Source organism: Anolis carolinensis, chromosome 5 (assembly GCF_035594765.1).
Source record: "Anolis carolinensis isolate JA03-04 chromosome 5, rAnoCar3.1.pri, whole genome shotgun sequence".
NCBI classification, from domain to species: domain Eukaryota; kingdom Metazoa; phylum Chordata; class Lepidosauria; order Squamata; family Dactyloidae; genus Anolis; species Anolis carolinensis.
This window is the reverse complement of record NC_085845.1, coordinates 109,306,955-109,320,124: the sequence shown is the minus strand read 5'-3', so window position 1 is coordinate 109,320,124 and position 13,170 is coordinate 109,306,955. Positions and strand designations below refer to the sequence as shown.

At 42.4% G+C, this 13,170-nt stretch overlaps 1 protein-coding gene across 1 annotated transcript; it reads right to left on the bottom strand.

The window, feature by feature from the left end:
* Positions 1–665: 665 nt before the first annotated feature.
* Positions 666–7,520, bottom strand: LOC134299394 (uncharacterized). Its single transcript, XM_062982131.1, has 2 exons — positions 4,839–7,520; positions 666–1,627 (listed from the first exon to the last, which is right to left on the bottom strand). Exons 1-2 carry the CDS (start codon positions 6,453–6,455, stop codon positions 1,544–1,546), a joined length of 1,701 nt encoding a protein of 566 aa, XP_062838201.1. The 5' UTR covers positions 6,456–7,520; the 3' UTR covers positions 666–1,543.
* Between the last annotated feature and the right edge of the window lie 5,650 nt (positions 7,521–13,170).

Sequence of the window (13,170 nt, the reverse complement as noted above, 5' to 3'; positions counted from 1 at the left end):
GGTTCTGGAACAACTTCTGCTCTTCCAATACTCTTGAATGTAGTTCATCTAGCCCTAGAGACTTGAATTCATTTAGAAAAGTCAGGTATTCCTGGACAACTTATTTACCTATTTTGGGTTGCATATCCCATATCACCTTATTGACTCCATATTGCTTAGGTTGAATCCCTTAAGGACAAGCTGGATCAGTTTATCTAGTCTACTAGTCCTTTTGCAGAGTGACCAATCAGTTATCCACGGAAAAATATTCTAATCAGCATGTGGGATTTTATCTACCCTTATTCATTCTTTGGACATTTGAAGAGAAATATCTTTCCAGCTTTTCTGGTACAGGAGTTTGGGAGAATTTGGAGTACAGCCCCCGTTCCCATCCATTCTATACCTATAGATTCAGTTATTCACATGAAAATATTCAAAACCACCCTTTCCCAAAAGCAAACCTTGATTTTCCATTTTATATAAGACATACTATTTTTCCAATCAGACAAGAGCATCCATGGATTTTGGTATCCATAGGAGTCCTGGAACCAAAAACCAGGAGATATCAAGAGTGCATTGTATTTATTTTTAATTAAGCTACTCTTTTACGTCTGATGTATTCAGATGCTATTTTTAATGGCATGTCTTTGAAGCCATCACGCCACATTGATCCATTTTTTTAAATAAAAAAACCCCCCTAACCCAAGATATCACAAAAGGCCTCATCACACTTGAATATTTATCCACTTTAAATCTGGTTTCTGCCTCCTGCAGAATTCTGGGGTTTGTAGTTTAGTAAGGCCCAGGACCTGTTTGTCTGAGCTGTTTAAGGCCCCTCCCTAAAGTGGATTTAAAGTGGATCCAAACTCTAGTGTGATAATGTCAAAAATCCAATGCAAAGTTTTGAATGTTTAAAAATTCAGAGTAGGTAAAAGAAAACACAAAGGATGGCAGGAGCAGAAAAATCCAGAATTTATGGCCATTGTACCTGCATTTTAAACACAGTCTAAGGATAGAGATTGCAAATATAATGAACCAGGGTGCATCTACACTGCAGAATTAATGCAGTTTGATACAATTTTAATTGCCATGGCTCAATGCCATGAAATTCAGTTATTTGTAGTTTGGCGAGACACCAGCCCTCTTTGGCAGAGATGGCTCCAGTCTTCATAAAACTATAACTTCCATGATTCCATGATAGTTAATGTGGTGTCAAAGAGCATAGATTCAACTGTCCTGCTCACTTCAAAGGATCAGTCCGAACGCAGATCAGAGATGGCTGCTCTCAAATCCAATCTTTATTGAAGAACACATGACTTTGGAAAAGTCAGGAATGACCCAATGTTTACATACAACTATTTTTATAACTTTTGATGCTACGTAACACCACACGTAAATATCATCATCAAGTCCCACCCCCAATATCACATTACTACCATTTTCACACACTCAACCAATTATAATTGTTTATACTTTCGGCCCCAAGTTCCCAGGCATATTCTATCTTCTTCTGCCAGGTGCTCCTGGGATTGTTTATGTTATGACTCCCAGTTACAGGGCTGAATTACCAAAGCCCTGTAACTGGGTTCCATGACATGGTGCCCTCCTTTTCTTCGTCCTCCTCTTCGGTTCTTCTTTCATCACAAGCCTGAAACAAAACAATAATTCTATGTGTCCATTTTGTCCAAAGTACCCATATATTTTTTCAGTAAGCTACGATGGAATACAGGGTGTATTTTCCCTAAACTTTTTGGCAATGCCAACTGGAAAGTCACCTCGTTGATAACACCCTGTATTCTAAATGGTCCAATATATTTAGGGCCCAATTTTTTCGAAGGTAGCCCCAGTTTGATGTTTTGGGTACTTAGCCACACTAAATCTCCTTTCTCCAATTTATCACCTTCCACCCTCTTTCTGTCTGCGAATACTTTATACTTTTTATGTGCTTCTTTTAAGGATGCAGTCACTTGACTCCAGCATTCCATCATTTGCGCTTTCCATTTCCCTGCCTCTGTTCCCTCATTCTCTGTCCATCTTGGCAGCTGGGGCAGAGGCTGTATTTCATACCCGTAAACTACTTCAAAGGGGGTTTTATTTGTTGCTGAATGTATAGTCGAATTAAAAGCTAGTTCTGCAAAAGCCAACCACCGAGACCAGTCATTTTGTCTCATGTTAGAGTACATTCGAAGGAACTGCCCAAGTGTCTGCTGAGTACGTTCTACCGCCCCATTTGTCATGGGGTGAAAAGCAGAACTTAAACTCCTTTCTGCTCCTAGCATTTCCAGGAATTTTTCCCAAAATTTTGCTGTGAATTGTACTCCTCTGTCACTGACCACTCTACTGGGACATCCATGCAGTTTGTAAATGTGGTTTATGTACAATTCAGCTAGTTTCTCGGCTGATGGTAGTTTCGTCAGTGCTATAAAGTGGGCCTGTTTAGAAAACAGGTCCAATACTGTCCAAATATAACGATGTCCTTTGCTAACCGGTAGTTCCCCCACAAAGTCCATAGCTACACATTCCCAAGGTCTGGTAGGTTCTGCTACTGTTTGTAATAATCCCATTGGCTTCCCTCCTCTCGATTTATTTCTGGCACAATCATCACATTGAACAACATAATTTTTTATGTCCTTCCTCATCCCTGGCCACCAGCAATGTTTTGCTATTGCTTTTGTTGTTTTTGTAATTCCTGTATGACCAGCGCTCTGGTTGTTGTGAAAACGATGCAAAATCTTGATCCTTAATGTTGCTGGGATATACAGTTTCTTGTTCACAAACCAAAATCCCCCCTTCTGCTCCCCCTGTTCTGCATTGGATGCGATCCACTGGTCTCCTTCATAAGACTGTTTCAGCTCGTTTCCCCAATTATCTTTTCCGTCGAGTTCAACCATAGCAGTGTTCTCCTTTTGGGTTTGTGCTCTTGTTCTGATAGCTAAGCCCCATTGTTTGTCAGAGAATATTGTTCCCTCTTTTGCTGTGGGTATTCCTTCGTGTTGAGGCATGCGTGAAAGAGCATCTGCCAAGACATTCTGCTTCCCTTGAAAAAACTTTAATTGGAAATCGAACCTGCTGAAGTATTGTGCCCATCTAATCTGTTTGGGGGACAATTTTCGAGGGGACTTTAAATACTGGAGGTTCTTATGGTCAGACCAAATTTCAAATGGGATTCCGCTTCCTTCGAGAAAGTGTCGCCAGCATTCTAAGGCTTTTAATATGGCTAGTGCCTCTTTTTCCCATATCGGCCAACATTTTTCAGTTTCGCTGAACTTCCGGGACAAATATCCACAGGGTTTTAAGTTCCCATTTTGATCCTTTTGCAATAGTACTGCCCCATACGCACAGTCTGAGGCATCGCAATGGATTATGAAAGGGCTCCTGATATCGGGGTGTTTTAGAATGGGTCCTTCTGTGAAGCATTCTTTTAGGGTTTCAAATGCCTTTTGGCATTCTGGCGTCCAACTTAGTTTGGCGCCAGGAGCTTTTACTTTTGCTGTCTCTCCTTTCCCTTTTGTTTTTAAAAGTTCAGTAAGGGGTGCGGTTATTTGCGCGAAGCCTTTTATGAAGGATCTATAAAAATTTGCAAACCCCAGAAACGATTGCAATTGCCTCCTTGTTTGAGGCACTCCCCATTCTTTTACATCTGATACTTTAGCTGGATCCATAGCTAACCCTTCTGGAGATATCCGATACCCCAGAAAGTCAATTTGAGTTTTATTAAATTCACATTTGGACAGTTTTGCGTACAGCTTTGCTTCTCTTAGTCTCTGCAAAACTTCCCGGACCAATTTCACGTGCTTTTCCTTATCTTCAGTCACAATCAAGATATCATCAAGAAATATGAATACCCCTCTGTACAACAATGGGTGCAGTATTTCATTTATAAGCTGCATAAAGCACCCGCCTCCATTTTTTAATCCGAAAGGTAAAATTTTATATTCAAAATGGCCGAATGCGCAGGAAAATGCAGTTTTCCAAGTATCCTCCGGTTTGATCCTTAATTTATGATATGCTTCAATTAAATCAAGTTTAGTAAATATGCTCCCTTTTTTCAATACGGTAATTAAATCCTTTACTAAGGGCATAGGGTATTTATTGTCCTTAGTAATTGCATTTAAATTTCGATAATCAATGCACAATCTTAGGGAGTTGTCTTTCTTTCTCCTGAATAACACTGGGGCCCCGAGAGGAGAATTGGATGGCTTAATGAAGCCCCGCGCCAGGTTTTTATCAATGTATTTCCTCAATTCCTCCTTCTCCTGCACAGACATGGGATACACTTTTGGTTTTGGTAAGTTTGCTCCGGGGGTTATTTCAATTTCTACTTCTATATTCCTTTTGGGAGGTAATTTACTTGCCTCTTTCTGATTGAACACATCCACAAAGTCTCTGTATTCAGGTGGCAATAGCAGTGGGTCTATTTCACCTTCTTCATCTCCCTCGTCCTCCTCTTCTGCAATCTTGCTTATCTCCCATTGCGTCTGCTGTTCTTTAAATGCTAGGCTCTTTCCTCTCCAATCTACTTCGGGATTTGCCTGTTCGAGCCATGGTATCCCTAATATTACGTGGTATGTGGCAATAGGGGCTATCACAAAGGATATTCTTCCTTCCCATTTGCCTATTTTACATGGGATCTCCCGTATTTCCTTTGTAGATACTTCCCCAGTAGCAACTGATCCGTCTAGCTGCGAAAACGCAATTGGGGAGTCAAGCGCCATCTGCTGGCATTTCAACGCTCCTGCTAACTCTGGAGTTATAATATTCCTGGAACAACCACAATCCACAAATGCCTTGCAGGTGGCCCGATTCTCTAGCCCCGAGAGGCAGATTGGCACTACTATCATGCGTTTGTCCCGACTCACCAATTTTTCTGAAGATTCTGGGGCTCGCACCTCCTCCTCCGCACGCCTCCCGGTTGCTGGCTTGGGCTTTGAGGGTTTTGGCGGCTCCCCCTTCCGTGCCCAGCATTCTGCTGCTCGATGGCCCGTCTTCCCACATACAAAGCATCCCGGTTTAGGTTTGTTGTCGTCTCCTCTGGAGGGAATCCCCGGCCTCCCTCCGGGTCTTTCCTGCTTCCTCGTTTCTCCTCGACCTCTCGCCACCGGTCTTTGCTGGCCGCCGCTGCTCCTGAAGCGCTTTACTTGGGCCAGGGTGGATTCAACGCGCCCCGCTAGTTGAATCCATCCCTGGAGCGTTTCGGGGTCATCTCTGTGCGCTGCCCAGCTGAAAATCTCGGGGCGTAGTCCCTCTTTAAATAATTCCACTTTGGTCACTTCAGACCACTCTGGTACCCTTTCCGCGAGGTGGAGGAATTCCTCTGCGTACTCGGGCACCGTTTTGTCCCTCTGCTTTATTCCTCTAAGCTGGTCTCGAGCTCTCAATTGCTCTAGCCGGTCTCTGAACCGGTTTTCCAGTGCGGCGAGGAAGCGGGGCACTGACCTCAGGCATGGGTCCTGTCTGGCATGTAGTTGCACATACCAGCTGGCCGCTCCTCTCTTTAGTGTGTTGCCGATGGCCCGAACCCTGCTTGCTTCGGAGGGGAATGTGTGTGCATTGTCTTCCATGTATCCCCTGATGCTAATTAGAAAAAAGTTCAGTTTGGCTGATTCCCCTCCGTATTCTAGCTTGAGATCTTCCCTTCTTGGCATCCATTCAGCGGCCCGTTGATGCTGTCTGGGAGGCATGGGGAAGGGTTGCATCGGGTTTCCTTGGATCACGCCGCGCCCCACTCCGGTGGTCATTCTGCGCGGCTCCCGAAATCCTGCCGCCGCTGTCGGCCCTTCCCCCCATCCGCATACTGGCCTCGCTGTAGCCCCCGCATCTCGCCTTTCCCCGTCGTACTGCACATCCTCCTCCTCTTCCTGGATCTCCTGCTCCTCTCCGCCTTCGTCTGCTAATCCACTGGACCCGATCCCTGGCCCCAGTGGTCTTTCCACCCCGACGCCCATCCGGGGGGTTGGGAGCTCTGTTGGAGATGGCGGCCTCAGAGTTCCCAGAGCTCGCTGGCGCTCCACTTCGCGTGCCATTCTGTCTCTGAACTCCAGCTCCTGCCAATATTCCTCGTCTCCCTCGTCCCTTACCGCCGCGGGACTCTGCGTTGAAGCTCGCTGTCCCCTCTGGCTCCAATCGCCTCCTTTGCTTGGCTCTCTCTCGGCGCCATATCGGATGTGCTCTTTTTGGAGATTCTCTTCCAATATTGGCACTATTCTCCCCACGGTATCCGACAGCCTGGATAAATGAGTTTCCAGGATGGATAACCACAGGGCCACGGTCTCCGGCATGCTTCCTCCAGATCCCCAACTGGTTTCTGCCGCCGCCGGAACGCCTCTTCCCCCTCTGGGAATCCTCTGGGTCACGCCGTCCGGCTTGGGGTACCCCGTAGAGGAAGCTATGGCTTGCAATGTCTCTTCTGCCAACGGCAGAGCTCCCAGCGGAGGCCCCTTTGCTCCGTCATGGCTTTGATCTCCTTCCCTGCTCATTATCACTTCACTGCAAATTTGCAGGAGGGTGAGAACTGGATTCCTGACTTAATTGTCCTGCTCACTTCAAAGGATCAGTACGAACGCAGATCAGAGATGGCTGCTCTCAAATCCAATCTTTATTGAAGAACACATGACTTTGGAAAAGTCAGGAATGACCCAATGTTTACATACAACTATTTTTATAACTTTTGATGCTACGTAACACCACACGTAAATATCATCATCAAGTCCCACCCCCAATATCACATTACTACCATTTTCACACACTCAACCAATTATAATTGTTTATACTTTCGGCCCCAAGTTCCCAGGCATATTCTATCTTCTTCTGCCAGGTGCTCCTGGGATTGTTTATGTTATGACTCCCAGTTACAGGGCTGAATTACCAAAGCCCTGTAACTGGGTTCCATGACATTCAACAGTGTAGATGCACCCTGAGACCAAGCAGATGCTGACCTCATTTCCCCCCCCCAAAATTTCCCTCTCATGGGATAACACTAACCCCCTTGCTCTTAGAAGTCCATGAACTTATACCTATGTTAATAGTCGAAAATCCTTTATAGTTGACTTCAACCTTAGCTCCCCTTCCTTCCTTTTTTATAGTAAGCCTCTCCAAATGCTTTTAAAACAAATCTTCCTGGAAATACTTCCTCAATCTTCTGGGACTCCAGAACTACCCATAGCTGCTCTTAGCACCACTGTCACATGTAGGATGAAGGGATTTGTCCCATGCAGCCAGAGGAAAATTCTGAGAGTTCCTTGGACTGCAAGAAGATCCAACCAGTCCATACTCCAGGAAATAAAGCCGAACTGCTCACTGGAGGGAAGGAGATTAGAGGCAAAGATGAAGTACCTTGGTCATATCATAAGTAGACAGGAAAGCTTGGAGAAGAGAATGATGCTTGGGAAAATGTAAGGAAAAAGGAAGAGGGGCCGGCCAAGGGCAAGGTGGATGGATGGTATCCTTGAAGTGACTGCCTTGACCTTGAAAGAGCTGGAAGTGGCCAAGAAACTCTTGCGTGGGCTGGTCCATGAGGTCACAAAGAGTCGGAAGCAACTGAAAGAATAAAAAAACAACAGCCAGTCTTTAAATTGAATTTAGCTTCCTTTTCTTCCCCACTTATTTAAGTCTCTCCATTTAATCCTTAGCTATCTCTCCCAAGCTACAACTCCCTCCCACCCAGAAGCTGTGGATTATCCTGCTCAGGTGAGATGTCTTCTAGCAAGTATTGCTGGTTTTCCTGGTCTCCCATGACTGACAGATTCCCTTAAGTTTGGCTACAAGCTCTACATTTAACTCTTGCAATTAAATGTTTGCTTAACCAGTGGAAGAGGCAAACAGAAACAGAGGAAAATCAAACTTTATAGAAGTTTATAAAGAGGAGGGAATTTGAAAGGTATATACAAGTCTATTTTTGCCACCATTTCCAGAATATATTAAGCCCTTACTGCTTTGTTCCTTTTATATCTGAAAGACTGCTGGAGAGTAAGAGTGCTTTCTCCTTTTGCAGGTGAAAGAAACCCATTTTCTCCCACTGGTGTTGATAACATGACCTTCAGTACTGTTTTAGCTTCAAAGGGCTAGAACCCTTAAAAGGATAAAACACCTAAAGGAAGATCGGAGCTATAGGACCTATGCCTCACCTCACAGTTTCCTCCAGGACACCAGTTGTAAGGAGGTTGAGAAGGCCTCAAGCAAACCCTTTACCATCTTTTTTTTCCTTCCATGATACTCAAGTGACAGGAGTATTTTAGTTCAGGCTTCTGGCAAAAGAAGCTGAAGAACTGTCTGGAGGTGCTCAATTGATGGATATTTTACAATTCATTCATTATTGATTTTGTTCATCTATGTCCTGCTTTTTTTTATCCAATAATGGAATTTGAGGCAATTTTAATGCTAAAACAATTAAGATTAAAACCATATTAAAACAGCAATAAATAATATACATATCAATTGAAATTATTCAAATTGGTTAAACGACTACACTTGACCCTGTGATCTGTGGATTCTGCATTAATATTGCAATCATCCATGGCTTGAAAATATTCCTCCCCCCTCCATCCAAAATCTTTAAAAAACATTCAAATATTGACTGTATAATTTTAAATAAGGGGTGTCATTTTACTATGCTATTCTTTGTAACAGGACTTGAGAATCCATGAATTTTGGTATCTACAGAGGGTTCTGGAACCAAACCCCAGTCCCAACCAAGATCCACTATATATACAAACTGTAAAATAATGCTGTTTAAACCCCCTTTCTCAGTTAATTTCTAAATGTCTGTCACCATAAGAAAGTGTTGATTTGACCATGGGAGGCTTTTCTAGCTTTCCTGGCCTCCCAAGAAAGGGAATTGGCTTTCTTCATAAAAAGAGACAACCCATGAATAAATATAAAAGAAATACATAACATTTGCTTTATCTGAAATCATTATAGTATTTGTGTACCACTGGTAGTAAAAGTAAAGGTTTCCCCCTAACATTAGGTATAGTCGTGTTGTGAATGAGTCTTCTGAGGCTGTGAATGATAATGGAGGGATCAGGAGAGAAAGGAAGAACCCTCGCGAGGAGGGCTCGCTGGAAGATTTACACAGGAAGAGAATCAGGGAGATTGATGGGGAGTCTTCCAAGGAGGATTCATGTGGGGACTTGGGAGGGGATCTTGAGGTGAAAATGAATGCTGAGGAACCGGTGGTGACAGAGGAAGTTGGCATAGATTGGGCACGGGCTCCGGAGGATCTTGGGGAGGAATCTGGGTCCATGGATGCTGGAGAGGCTTGGGTATCTTCAGAAGCAGATCCCACATGGTCTGCCTGGAGGAATGAGGGTAGTTCCACAGGTGTGGACAGAGTTGGGTGTGGGTAGGATGATGTTGATTCTGATGAGGAGTTTGGGACGCCTGATCCTAGGGCGTTGGCTGTTTGGAGCTCAGATTCTGATGAGGAACTTGGGACACCTGACCCTAGGGCGTTGGAAGTTTGGACGCCCAAGGAAACCTAAATAAATTGGGGATTTTTGGCCACTATGCTTTGTGTGTGGCAAGGTGTTGCTGGGTGCCATTAAGTTTCCTGTATGTGATTCTGAAGACTGGCTTGGGACTTTGCAACAGATCTGCTGTTCGCCTTCGTTGTCTTGGCTTTTTATGCCATCCCTTGCCGTGGACCTTCTTGTGACGATTTCACCCTTTGGACCTTGGACTGAATCTTGACTTGGCTTATCTCTTCGCTCCCAAACTCGGCTTGGCATCATTCTCATCTCCGTGGCTGTCTACCGTTGCTGCTGCTGGCTTCGTTCCCGACCCTGACGCTGTTCCCTTAACCCAACTTCGGACCGGCTTGACTTTGCTACAATGCTACGCTCCTTACATTAAACATTTAGAATATTTATAATCAAAATATATTTGATTAAAATCAGTACAAACCACAGCAACTTAAGAAAAGTCACAGGCATCTTCTGAGGCTCTCCTGACTAGAAAAGGTATTAAGAGATGTCTCAATGTGATACAAGAACTAAAATGGGATTTCTAAAGCATATTGTACCCTATCTAAAGAGGAATGTGATAGCAAATAAAAATATGAAAGACTGACATGCTTGAATATATTTCTCTATAGCTAAAAGTGAACTATGGAATATTATATGTTGCAATTTCTCAAAATATTTTGCAAATATATAAGCCCATAACATCTCAGAGATTCCCACCATATTTTAGGTATGAAAGACAGAAATCTGATAACTTATCAATAGGTTTTAATTGCACCTACAAAAATCCAAGCAATGTCATAAATGATTTATTCCTGAGGAAAAAATATTATTGCATATCATATACCTGGAAAATATGGAATGATATTGTCAACCATGAAATACTGACATTAAATATAAATGAATTCAGAAAATGTCTGGTGCATGAATATTTGGAATCAAAATTTTGAGAAGGGAATGATTGGGAGGAAATTCATTCTGGGCCTGCTTGATATCTGATCAGATAAAGATTGGGCAGTCTTAATAGAGAATATATTTTGCAATATGATTGCATTTGCCATTTGCTTGACTTGAAATGAACCTAGGTCAGCTACAGCTCTTCCCAATAGCACGGTGATATATTGCAGGATCCTTGTATAAAAAGCTCCTGAGTTGAGAGCCTACTTAGCTGCATGTCAGGTTATTATGACCCAGATTGCAGACCTACAGAACATGAAGGCCTTGTTATTTTAACTGAGTCAAAGAAAAATGAGCCAGATGAGGCACAAATGATTCTGTTTTGTTCCATTTGTTTGGTGGCTCTGATATATGCTATGCAGCTTTCCTCTTTGAATATGCTCTCCCCCTGCCATTGGAACAATGATCAAGTGCTCCAAGACGAAACATGAAACCCATAAAATAGTTACACCTGTTTTTAACTAATTTGATTTTCAGGTTGAGAGGCATACTCTATGAATTTAAATTCTGGTCCTTCAGCTGCAGCTAACAACGTTCCCCGTGGAAATGACATAGTGCATCTCCATGGAATACATTTCCTGCATTATGCTACGCAAGTAACTCCATAATGTCTGGATTTCAGACTAATTACGAGCCAGATCTATCTCTTAATATATTGCTTGCACTGAACCTGATCCTGTTTCCTGCCTTTAGATAATAGTTGTATTGAGGTCAATGGGATTTCAGTTGTCATGAGGAATGCATGATTAAGGTCTGTAATCTTGCTTTTAATTTTCATTTCCTGGAAAAGTTCCTTAAACATTTTAAACAGTCCTTAAAATTTGCCTTCATTGCATTACTACTTTTTAAGTCTTTCTTTTCAGATGATATATCCTAATTGTATCTGAAAGCCTACTCATTTTATTTCCACAGTTCTTATAAAAATAAGTCAGTGCAAGATATTGTGGAGATGAATTCAGTTGAATGGGGAAAAAAGAAACATATTTATTTAATGTAATTGATATATTCTGTAAGATGAATTAGGGGGAGTCTAACTTTGGCTGTATCACTAGTACACACAGTAACTAAGCACACATATTAATTTTTTTTTTAATTTGGTGAATACATTGTGCTTATTATATTACTTACCCTTGCAATGAACTAGAAAAATGAATGTGGTCATTTTAGACTGGTTAAATTGGAACTATATGTTACACAGATGTAGCTAGTGTAATCTCCTAGCTGCAGAATATCACACAAAACCCATTAAGTAGACAAATATTGTTTTATATTATGGTACATATTTAAATCTGATTTTCCTTTTTGGTGGTTTCTTTCAAGACTTTAAAAACCCTCATGTTTTTATTAACATGCTAGCGATTAAATCACTCTTCTGTCTCTGCCTCACTGCTGCTACCATACAATGCAAACAAAAGTTATTTGAAATCTTAATTATGCAAAACTCTGTAGCAAGATCATGCCACATACATTCCTCAGAAGCAACATTTAGGGACTGGAGTATGAGACAGATTCTAAGGGGGAGAGCTTGGTCCCATATTTTAGGGACATCTCCATATTTTAGGGATATTTTTCATACAATTTCTGTGGCCTTTGATCAACCTTATGCATTCCTCAGATCTATAGTTTAGTGAAATACTTAAATTTTCTGCTAGACAGCTCTAATGCCTGTCTACTAAGGATTCTAAGGGTTCCACAAATCTACCAATCTCAGAATTCTATAAGGTGGAACCAGGGCCGGCCCTAGGTAATTTTCAAGTGTAAGTGAACAGAATTTTGCCCCCCGCCCCAACCAACCACTGAAAAATAAAACGTTGGATAAGCAAAAATGTTGGATAATAAGGGATTAAGGAAAAGCCTATTAAACATCAAATTATATTATGATTTTACAAGTTAAGCAACAAATCAACAGAAAAAGCAGTTCAATACATGGTAATGTTATGTAGGAATTACTATATATGCGAATTTAGCACCAAACTTTGAACTGGGATATAGGACAGTGTGGACTCAGATAACCCAGTTCAAAGCAGATATTGTGGTTTATTCTGCTTTGATATTCTAGGTTATATGGCTGTGTGGAAGAGCCCTGAGGGTCCTTCCACACAGCCATATAACCCAGAATATCAAGGCAGATAATCCACATTATCTGCTTTGAACTGGATTATATGGCAGTGTGGACTCAGATAACCCAGTTCAAAGCAGATATTGTGGGTTATTCTGCCTTGATATTCTGGGTTATATGGCTGTGTGGAAGAGCCCTGAGGTCCTTCCACACAGCCATATAACCCAGAATATCAAGGCAGATAATCCACAAGTATGTTTCAGTCTATTTGGAATACACAAAGCGTGTTTAAGAACTGGTCCAAGAGTCCATAAGAGCCTTGATTCCCCATATGACCATCATCCCACTTTCTTTACTATGTAACTTGAACCCAGTATGTTTTATTATGCCAATTGTTTGCCTTAGATTAGGCATGGGGCAAACTTTGGCCCTCTGGGTGTTTTGGACTCCAACTCTCACAATTCCTAACAGCCCACCGGCTGTTAGGAATTGTGGGAGTTGCAGTCCAAACACCTGGAGGGCCAAAGTCTGCCCCATGCCTGCCAGAGATAGTTGAGCAAATAGTTTTCATGGTTGCCCCTCGCTGTTAGGAATTGTGGGAGTTGAAGTCCAAAACAACCGGAGTGCAGAAGTTTGCCTATGCCTATTGTAAAGTAAACAAATGCAACTTGGCAGCACTTTTAACTGCCATGACTCAATGCTATAAAATCCTGGGAG

Excerpts from the sequence above, each read along its gene's own strand:
- LOC134299394 (XM_062982131.1), bottom strand. The coding sequence starts at position 6,455 with ATGAGCAGGGAAGGAGATCAAAGCCATGACGGAGCAAAGGGGCCTCCG. Across the intron at positions 1,628-4,838 it reads CAGAATCTTCAGAAAAATTG|GCTTGTGATGAAAGAAGAAC; the intron begins GTGAGTCGGGAC and ends GTTTTGTTTCAG.